The sequence below is a fragment of the Ictalurus punctatus genome, chromosome 9 (genome assembly GCF_001660625.3).
Source record: "Ictalurus punctatus breed USDA103 chromosome 9, Coco_2.0, whole genome shotgun sequence".
NCBI lineage: Eukaryota > Metazoa > Chordata > Actinopteri > Siluriformes > Ictaluridae > Ictalurus > Ictalurus punctatus.
In genome coordinates, this window is record NC_030424.2 from 11,827,437 (window position 1) to 11,838,804 (window position 11,368).

Here is an 11,368-nt window from a genome sequence, read left to right on the forward strand (position 1 = left end):
GACAGCACCTTGGTGAAGCAGGTAAAATGGTGCCTCACAGGTCTGGGGTTCGATCCTGAGCTCTGATTACTGTCTGTATGGAGTTTTGCATGTTCACCCCATGCCTGTGTGGGCTTCCTCCAAGTCTTTTGATTTCCACTCACCTCCCATTTTCAGCATATATTTTGAAATACATTTTGAATATATTTTTTCTAGTTAACTTGTTCAGTTAATATTTATTCAGGCACAGAACACAGTGCAACAATATTCACTGCCCTTTTGTGTTTGCCCATCCTTGTTGTCAAACAATCTTGCTCCTAGGTATTTACAATTCTCCTCATGATTATTTGTGGCCTGTTTACTGCTGATAGATTGAACGTTGTCTGTCTACCACTGACACATTTATTTTCCACCCCCAAGGCCCTTGACTCATTTGTAGCTGTTGTAACTCCTTTGGCAATATTCCTTGAATGACTTCACATGAATGTTTTCTTGAAGTAACAACACTTCATTCTTTCTGTTTTACTCAACCATTGTATAAAATGAAGCTGGGTTCTACAGTAGATTGTACGAGGTACATTCCCTTCAGTGGAAACTTCTTTTAATGTGTTTATTCTTGACATTTTTCTGTAGAGGAAGACAGAAATCTATACGATAAATATATACAGGTATACTGTATGTATATTTAATATACTCAGCAAAAAAAAAGAAACGTCCTCTCACGTTCAACTGCTTTTATTTCCAGCACATTTCTGAACATGTGTAAATATTTGTATGAACATAAAAACATTCAACAACTGAGACATAAAGTGAACTAGTTTCACAGACATTTGTCGAACAGAAATAAAATAATGAGTCCCTGAACAAAGGGGGGGGGGGGGGGGGGGGGGGGGTCCAATATTAAAAGTAACAGTCAGTATCTGGTGGCCTCCAGCTGCTTTAAGTACTACAGTGCATCTCATCCTCATGGACGCACCAGATTGGTCAGTTCTTGCTATGAGATGTTACTCCACTCTTCACCAAGGCATTTGCACGTTCTCGATCACGTCTGGGGGGACACGTAGTTACATGTAATTTTCCATTGCAAGGAAAATCAGCTTTCCTTCCCGTCTCCCTGTAGCACCGTCTTAGGCATCTTACATTATAGACAATGCAGTTTATTGCTCTGGCCACATCTGTAGTCCTCATGCCTCCCTGCAGCAGGTCTATGGCATGTTCATGCAGGTGAATAGGAACCCTAGGCATCTTTCTTCTGGTGTTTTTCAGAGTCAGTAGAAAGGTCTCTTTAGTGGCCGAAGTTATTGTAACCGTGACCTTAATTGTCTACCGCCTGTAAACGGTTTCTTTAGTGTCTTAAGGACAGTTCCACGGGTGCATGTGCAATAATTGTTCATGGTTCATTGAACAAGCATGAAAAACATTGTTTAAACCCTTTCCAATAAAGATCTGTAAAGCTTATTTGGATTTTACAAAAGTGTCTTTAAAGTACAATTTCCTGAAAAAGGGACATTTCTTCTTTTTTTCTGCGTACATACTGTATATACTGAATTTAGTATGAAATTAACAAATTTAATGCAATATATGCACAATACATGCATTAACACAATTCCATATTACAACCACCTGTACACATTTACAGTTTATAACAATACAAAATGGCCATGCAAATGAAACGTGAAAAAAAAAGTACAGCCATGTGTTATTAAATAGTCACAGCATTACTTTATGTTAATGACATATAGAGGATAGCTAACTATTAATCTTTACTATTACTATTTTGAGAATATTTTCAGCAGGCTTTGCACAGCATCCATATATACAACATATACAGGACAATCCACCCTACAGAGCCTTATGCAGTACACATTTACATAAACATGGTGGGAACGGGTTAAAGTGCTGTACCATTTCGAAGAATGCATAATGGTGATGGCTAAAGTGATTGATTTAGCTTGATTATTATTTAATTATTAATTATCTTGTAGTGTCTTGGTCACTGCCATGGGAATGCCAGCCACTGTGGAGCTAGTGTGTTGGCGGGGTAAGCGGCTGGAGGTGGTGCAGCTGCTTTGTGCCTGAGATTGTCTGCGCCTCTGGAACATGTGGCGGCACAAGTAGGACAAAAACTTGTCATGCAGAGAAGCATAGATGAAAGGGTTAAAGCACGCAGAGCTCATGGCTAACAAATGGCACGAGACCTGGATCACATTGACATGACTCTTGCTCAAGATAACAAAGTCAGTGTCCAGGTCACGGATGAGGTTGACCACCTGCAAGGGGAGCCAGGAGAATGCAAAACACAGCACTGATATGAGCAGCAGGCGGAATGTCTTGCGCCTCTTGCGGCCCCATTTCTCCTGATTGGAGGCAATGGCAGCTATAAGTCCTTGTGTGGCCCGGTGCTGGAGGTGGCACGAAATGGCACAGTAGGATATAGACACAGCTGCAAGAGGGACAAAATAGGAGAGGAGCAGAAAGAAGCACGAGTAGATGAGTCGACCAAGCTCCTGCTCTTGCCAGAACTCCTCACACACGGCCATGTGATGACCGGCAGCACTCAGATCCAAATACACAGTGTGTAGGGTAGCAGGGATGGACATTACCAGGGCACAGAGCCATATGCTTAGCACCAGGCGAATGCAAAAATGGCGCCCTACACGTCGGCGAATGGGATAAGCAACCACAATGTAGCGGTCCACTGCTATGGCTGTCAGAGACAGGACTGCTGCGAAGACAGTCGCAGTCTGCATAAGGGAGACGAAGCGGCACATGAAATTCCCAAAAATCCAGCCACGCTCATCGAAGGCATAAAACACAGTCAGGGGAACACAGAAAAGACACATCACTAAGTCGGCCAGAGCCAGGTTTCCAATCAGGAAGTTTGTTGTGCTGTGAAGCTTCTTGTTCAGTCCAATGAGGAAGAGGAGGAAGAGGTTTCCACAGCAGGCTACTAGGACTAGCATGGAGTAGAGAGGCACAAAGAGTATCTTCAGTTCCATCAGAAGGTTCAGCCCATTGAAAGAGGAGAGAGATGGAGGAGATATGTTGAAACTGGTATTCTCCCACGTTCCATTCAGGAGGGAGTCCATGTTCACCACAGCTTTCCCCTGTTATAAATAAGTATATATGTATATATATGTATAAGTATTGTATGGCAGCACATACACATTACATATCCTATATGTCATTCGATTAATGGTTAAATGGGGAGCACAACTGCTATATGTGCATTTTGACAAGAGTGTGCTTTTGTTACTTGTGAATGAACTTTTGAAGTGGATGAGGATGCACTTGTTAAGACATTATATGCTCCTTAGAAGACTCTTGACCACTGAGAGGTTTACAAAAAGCTGCATTTGTGTTCCTTTTTTGAAGTTTAATTGTATCTAGCCTGATAAGGGAGATTTAAAGTGTTATGCTGAAACCCAAAACACCAAAAGAACTCAACTACAAATATGCTGATCAATTTTCTGAAATTGTAGGCTTCTTTAAGAAAAAAATAAATAAATAAATTGTAGCTATGTTAAAGACGATGAACGTTTTAGAATAATGGACCTACTGAGCACACTTTGTTCGACTAAAATGGCTGAAATGCTTCAGAAGTTTGATTTGGAGCAACTTTAATCAACTTGGCTCATCACTATTTATTCATTTATTTTTTGAAAGATTTTTTAAAAATCCTCTGACTATTTAAAACCACTGTGCCTGGCTAGTTCAGTCAGTATTTATCTCAGGATCGTGGGCTTGATCCCCACATCGGATGCTAAGCCCAGCAAATGCAGTTGCACAAGCTAGTGCACTCTCAGTGCCAGTCCCAAGCCCGGATAAAATGGGAGGGTTGTGTCAGGAAGGGCATACATCATAAAAACCTGTTCCAAATCAAATATGTGGAGCATAAACCGGATTTCCATAATGGAGACAGATAAGCCGCTGTGGTGACCCCTAACGGGAGCAGCGAAAAAATTAACAAAGTGGAGATTTGTGTGGAATTTGTGGTTAGTGTTTAAGAAGGAGTGTACTAGCCCAAGAGACAGAGATGTGAGCCCTGTTCTCACCTCTTATTAACATTCACCTCTCATGATTAGATCACAAGTAGACACTGAGACAGAAATCCATTTACACCTGGCATTTCATGTGTATTGAGCGTTCCTCCAGTGACCACTTGTAATTGGGTTTTGTAACAAGGCAGTCTTGTTGGGGTTTTGTTTTTGGCAGACATAGTGAGATCCTACATTTGCTTACATTTACGTAATCAACATTCGAATAAATTGTGTCACTATAGTAGTGCTGTGAATATAATGAATCCAATGAATATAAAATATGCAGCGAATATAAAATCCTTTGTGATTCATTCATTCACTCAGTAGTTAACTGAGAAGCCGGAAATTCCTACTGAGACTACTATTTTCAGATGGGCCCTACACACACACACACACACACACACACACACACACACACACACACACACACACACACACACACACACACACACACACACACAGAGAGAGAGAGAGAGAGAGAGAGAGAGAGAGAGAGAGAGAGAGACAGACATTCATAGAAGGTACTTTCTTGATCCCTAAGGAGAAGTTTGATTAACAGATTAAAAGAAAAAAAAACAACAACTAAGGAGTAAGCATAAATGAAATAAAGACTAAACAGGGGATTTATAAATAACAGAGAAATTATATATAGCACATGTAATTATCTGAGCACATATGAGTTAATCTCAAATATAATTTGAAAAATCAGAGCTAATGCCGTATAAAACACCCATTCACATTTAACAGAATAAATCTCAATCTTACTAAATGAAAAATAGTTCAATCCTGAACGGTCTATGTGGAACTGTTTCTGTGCATGTTCTTCCTGTATATGCATGGGTTTCCTCCCACTTCCCAAAGGCATGCTGCTGGATGGATCGGCTAATCCAAATTACGCCTAAGTGTGAATGAGTTTGTGAATATGTGTGCATGGTGCCTTGTGATGGACTGCTGTCTCATCCAGTGTATATTCCCACCCTGTGCCCAGTGTTCCAGGGATAGGCCCTGGATCCATTGCGAGATCTGAACAGGACAAAGTCGTTACTGAAGATGAATGAATTGAGAATACTCCTCTCCAAGAAAATTAGTTAAGAGTAACGTTAAATGACTATTTCACACCAGAATATCAGAATTTCAGTGTGTTCTATATTTCATTCCACTGATAAGGGCTAAAAATACCATATTCATCATTTCTGTAAGTCACTAACGTGAACATGTATATTGGTTTCTGTACAAAATCAAGGGAGTTTAATCGCCTGCAGATAGCTAGTGAAGATCACGGTGATGTGCATCACTTCTGTCACTTCTAATAAAACAGAGGACTGTGAAATATTGGTTCTAAACAGCTCAGTACTGAAGCAATGCCCATGTCATAAATAATATTTGCATAATTAAAAAAAAAAAAAATACATCATAGTATTTATAAAAAAGGATTTAATGTCATGTTAATTAATAATTTTTGAGAGATCTTTGAGAGTTTCTCGCAAAGCTCAATATTCTCACCTCAGTAGCTGCTATTTTGTAAATCATTATAGTTAATAGTTTGTGGCCTTAAGAACAGTGTAGGTTTTGTTTTTTATTTCAAGTCCTTTGCATAACATCAAAATCATCTCAGAGGTTTGAAATAGCCAAGCACAACATGATGTCTTCAGCATAGAAAAGGAATGAAACTTTATATTATATATATATTATATGTACTGTATATTATATGCAAACCTGTTAAGATACAGTGTATATTAATTCAGTATTCAATATTGACCCCTGTGGGACATCGCTAGTAAACTTTCTGAATCCTGACTTTATCTGATCCACAGTTTCAGACAGTTTGTGCTGTGAGGTAACTATAAAACCTATTACAAGTGGATTGATTGAAGCCCTGAGAAGAAACAGTAGGGAATGCATAATATCATTTACAAATTAAGTTGCTGCTGTGATTGCACTATGGCCAGATTTAAACCATGACAGTATTTAAAATTTGGAATTGGATAAGAAAGTATGAAGATGGGTATTTAGTAATATCTCTAATAACTTAGTCTGGGGAGAGTTTAAAATTTCACAAATCATATTTTGAAAAAATAAAAATATAAAAATATTCTACACACACTCATTGAGCACTTTATTAGGAACACCTGTACAGCTACACATTATGCAATTATCTAATCAGCCAATCGTGTGGCAGCAGTGCAATGCATAAAATCATGCAGATATGGACCAGCAGCTTCAAGTAATATTCACATCAACCATCAGAATGGGGAAAAAATGTGATCTCTGTGGTATGACCGTTGCATGATTGTTGATGCCAGACAGGCTAGGTTGAGGAGTTCTATAGCTGCTGATCTCATGATATTTTTACACACAACAGTCTCTAGAGATTACTCCGAATGATTCAACAAAGAAAAAAACCCATCCAGTAAGCTGCAGTTCTGCAGACAGAAATGTCTTGTTGATGAGAGAGGTCAACAGAGAATGGCCAGACTGGTTCGAGCTGACAGAAAGGCCGCACTAACTCAGATAAGCACTCTGTACAATTGTGGTGAGCAGAAAAGCATCTCAAAATGCATAACACGTCGTGTTTTGAAGCGGATGGGCTACAACAGCATAAGAATATGTCGGGTTCTACTTCTGTCTGCCAAGAACAGGCATCGGAGGCTGCAGAAGGCGGAGGCTCACCAAAATTGGACAGTTGAAGACTGGAAAAATGTAGCCTGGTCTGATGAATCTTGATTTCTGCTGAGGCACACAGATGGTAGGGGGAGAATTTGGTGCCAACAGCATGAATCCATGGACCCAACCTGCATTGTGTCAACAGTCTAGGCTGGTGGAGGAAGTGTAATGGTGTGGGGAATGTTTTCTTGTACCAATCATCGCTTGAATGCTACAGCCTATATGAGTATTGTCGTTGACCATGTGCTTCTTTTCATAGTCACAATTTACCAAACTTCTAATGGTTACTTCCAGCATGATAATGTACCGTGTCACAAATCCAAACTTGTCTCAAACTGGTTTCATGAGCATAACAAAATCAGTTCAGTGTTCTTCAGTGGACTTCAGTCACCGGATCTAAATCCAATAGGACACCTTTGGGATGTGGCAGAACGGGAGATTCACAGCACGAAAGTGCACCTGAGAAATATTCAGGAATAGGGTGATGTAACCATGTCACAAGAATCTCAAGGGAATGTTTCTAACATCTTGTGGAATCCATGCCACGAATGATTAAGGCTGTTCTGAGAGTTAAGGCAGGTCCTACTCAGTATTAGTATAGTGTTCCTAATAAAGTGCTCAGAGTGAGTGAGTGTGTGTGTGTGTGTGTAAGAGCTTGTAAAGAGAACAGTATGTATGCTATATTTACATTAGAGAGAGTTGGGCTCTTAGATGGAATAGATCAAAAGGTACATTTTAAAAATACTATAGATTAGCTGGGATAAAATGGTGATTAAACACATTACAAATTAAGCTTTTATCACTTGAGACAGATTACATTACTGTAGTCCTTTTAGAGATTGTATTAGTTTCCAAAACTTAGAATGATTTCCATTACAATCAGTCAAATAATCAAGACCTTTTTTTTTGAAAAAAAGTGAATCCTTTTGAAGGATGTGAAGCCAGTGAATCCTGATTTCTAAGAACCCTAAAGGCTTGCCAGTGTGCCACAGAATCAGTAAATCTAGCAATGCTTCATTCTTTCTTTGTATTAACTTAGCCAACTCATGTAAACATTGGAGACCTATTTTTCAGCATGTATTCCTTCTATAGAGTGTGCTTGAGTCGTCAATGTAAAGAAATGCTTGTTATGCATAATTTTTTGAAGTTTCTCATCACAATTATCTCTGTACCCGTGTTATTCAAAGGGAAACTAATTTATCTAATTGATAAACCAACCTCAACAGACTCCCCCAGCAAGATTGTCTAGTGAAAAGACAACGATCACTTTCAAATTACTGACCAATGTAATGATAATGAGTCTTTATTAGTCAAGTGTACATTACAGCACAGTGAAATTCTTTGCTTTTCATACCCCAGTATGCCAGGAAGCTGGGGACAGAGCACAGGGTCAGCCATTATACAGCGCCACTGGAGCAGAGAGGGTTAAGGGCCTTGCTCAAGGGCCCAACAGTGGCAGTTTGACAGTGCAAGGGCTTAAACCCCTGACCTTCCGATCAGTAACCCAGAGTCTTAACCGCCAAGCCACCACTGGCACTGGTAATGGTAATATTCTGGTAATATTCTGGTAATGCCATAATATTATGCCATAATATTGATGCTCTTAGTAAAGTTGTAACTTTGACGATGGAATTTATTCAAGTAATGTTTTAAGTAGCGATATTTGAGAAAGGTTTTCAATCCTGGTTATTAGAGACACATCAGGACACAAGTGGCCAAGCTGCCATTGTTGGCCCTTGAGCAAAGCCCTTAACCCTCTCTGCTCCAGGGGTGCTGTATCGTGGCTGACCCTGAGTTCTGACCCCAACTTCTTCAATAGCACACACTACAAATCGAACATGGCCACGTCCAAAAGTGGATTAAGGAGATCAGATCACAATGTAGCCCCAAGACACACTTGACTCCAAAAGCACCTGTACTAAGCGCTGTCTATTTGCGATCACTTCACCCAAGATGGGTGTTAATACTAAGTGTAAACAGGGTAATACGGTAAGACTTAAGGCTGTAGGTTTTTAAGTGTATACCAGTGCAAAATTTAATATAGACCAAATAAAATTCATAAATACATCAATTTTTTTGTGTTTAGGAAGCTGGGCATAAGCATGCCAAATCTCATGAAAATCACACTAAATCACCAATATGATAAAGAAAAACAATCCTATAAATTATTCATCATATTTGAACACAACTAGAGAGATAATGGAAACAAATGAGGTGTCCCAGCTTTGAAAAACATCTTAATAAAAAAGGAGGTACTTGACATTTATAAAATTGGGTTGAAGCATAATCAAAGCCTAAAATTAGTGAATAGGGTTCTTTTGTTACAGCCTATCAGACCTACACTGTCACATTCTATGCCTGAATACTGAACAGCTGTAAAAAAAAACAAAAACAAACAAACAAACAAACAAACAAACAAACAAAAAAAAACATTTAACTGTACAATACATTCAACAGACTCCTGAGTACAGATTTATGACCATAAAGCAACTATTCAAATATTTGGCTTATTATGTAAATGTACACAATATTAATTTGGCTATTTATTGGAGCCATAAAGCGATTTATTCCTGTAGTTTCCATCAGCAGAAAACACTAGATAGGTCTAAATAGCAACTGATTTTGAGTTATGGAGGTTTGGGTTGAGATTAAACCCTTTCAGTTCAAATAACCACTAGAAGTACAATAAAAACTCAATGCTAACTCAATATTACATATAATAACTTTGATAAAGGTGGGCTGTGATTTCCACTGCTGCAACAATAAAAAATAAAAAATAATCACATTCACTTGTCAATGCTTCAGGGACTGCACTAATAACATAACCAATATTTCTAGAACTATAATTAAACATTAAAAATACTACAATTTATTACAGAATGTTCAAATAACTAAATGTAATTTCTAAAGAAGAATATAACTAGTGTTATTTTTATATATATCCATCCATCCAACTTCTACCGCCTTATCCTTTTCGGGGTTACGGGGAAACCTGGAGCCTATCCCAGGGAGCATGGGGCACTAGGCGGGGTGCCAATCCATCACAGGGCGCACTCACATACACATATTATATATACACATATTATATATATATACACACACACACATATATATATATATATATATATATATATATATTATACACACATAAGTGAAGGCATCATCTTGTATCAATTTAAGCTTGACCACTATATACATTACACAACAGTCTATATGATATCTGCTATATGGCATTTCAGAAGATATATATTTATTACTTTTGTAAAACTGTACATTTTTATATATATTACAGCTGCAATTCACATGATTATGTAATAAGGGAACACAGTATTTACCTTCCTTTTATCGAGTTGATCACATCTCAAGTAGACAGTGGATGATCCAAAAATAAGTTCACTGTAAAACACGACTTTATTTAGTTTTAATATTTCAATAATAATTAAAACAAAACAAAAAAAAGAAAGAAAAAGACGGTCAAAGAGAATACTGGTTGTTGTTGTTTTTTTTTGTCTGTGGAGATTTTCAGTCAGCTGTCGTTCACCTTAAACTGCTCTCGTCTTCCTGTGGCTGCACAGCAGACTGGAGGATGGCCAGCACACACACACACACACACACACACACACACATTCTCTATTCTCAACGTCATTGCTCTTGAAGTGAGAGAGAACCAGCCTCCTCCTTCGCCACTTTATTTATATTATATTACAGCCAGATGTCGTAAACATTGCTGTAAATAATCAACACAGTCGTAGCGTCGTTGCACATTCATATATGAATAATTACATATATGTTACATGCATGTGTAATACTTGTGAATGGAAAGTCCTTTGAAAAAATTGCCGTTTATTTTGTCTATTGAAACTGAGCTTTTACATTTCTTCCATCAAAAAAAAAACTCACAGTAACTGATTTCATGTTAAAGAGCAGCAGAGCTCTTATAATTAATAAATACTCCATTGTAATGTAAATAAGCTTACATAACTGAAATGTTCGTTGAAGAAAGAAGAAAACTTATATATTTATAAAACGTGCATCGCATTCAGGTAAAGATGCTGCGTACAGTAATATTACTTAATAAGAAATTATGCGTGTGAACTTTTCCAGTGTCTGCATATGAACTGAAATAAGCGCATTACCGTAAAACTTAATATATGCGCTCATTCGCATTTCTAACGCGGTGGTTTGCTGCGCTAACATTTCCACTTCACTATAAAACGTTTCCGTTCGTAGGAAACAAATAACATTATACAGCAGCTACTTCCGGTCCACTCATTTTATTCGCGGTGTTCCAAGAGTGTTGTTATTTAATATATCATCACTCGGGTTGTCTATGTGTTACAGTAGCTACATATAAGTCCGTTTCTAGCAACAGTTCCTTACATTTGAAACTGTTACACTTATTATGGGCTGTCTGTCAGTCTGTGCGTTAGCATGGCAACAAGCAACACTATCCAGCTGTCGCTTGTTTGGGAACTATTTTCGTTAATGTGGCAAATAAAAAAAACATTTTTTGGGGGGGCTATATTGTGTCTGAAATGTCAGTTAATTTCTTTAATATTTCTTTCTTTTTAAAAGCAATATCGGACTGGCAGTCATGACCATGGCATTACAGTTAAGCGATATCGCGCGAGCAGGAGTGCTGTAGTGTTTTACTGAATCACAGCTAATATTGCTTAACTGAAATG

At 38.3% G+C, this 11,368-nt stretch overlaps 1 protein-coding gene across 1 annotated transcript; it reads right to left on the minus strand.

The window, feature by feature from the left end:
* Positions 1-704: 704 nt before the first annotated feature.
* prlh2r (prolactin releasing hormone 2 receptor) lies at positions 705-11,336 on the minus strand. The gene is made up of 3 exons (XM_017475616.3): positions 10,225-11,336; positions 10,019-10,079; positions 705-3,086 (listed from the first exon to the last, which is right to left on the minus strand). The coding sequence occupies exons 1-3, from the start codon at positions 10,308-10,310 to the stop codon at positions 1,950-1,952; spliced, it is 1,284 nt and encodes a 427-aa protein (XP_017331105.2). The 5' UTR covers positions 10,311-11,336; the 3' UTR covers positions 705-1,949.
* Positions 11,337-11,368: the final 32 nt, after the last annotated feature.

Excerpts from the sequence above, each read along its gene's own strand:
- prlh2r (XM_017475616.3), bottom strand. The coding sequence starts at position 10,310 with ATGTGTGTGTGTGTGTGTGTGTGTGTGTGTGTGCTGGCCATCCTCCAG. Across the intron at positions 10,080-10,224 it reads GAAGACGAGAGCAGTTTAAG|TGAACTTATTTTTGGATCAT; the intron begins GTGAACGACAGC and ends CGTGTTTTACAG. Across the intron at positions 3,087-10,018 it reads ATCAACTCGATAAAAGGAAG|GGGAAAGCTGTGGTGAACAT; the intron begins GTAAATACTGTG and ends TATTTATAACAG.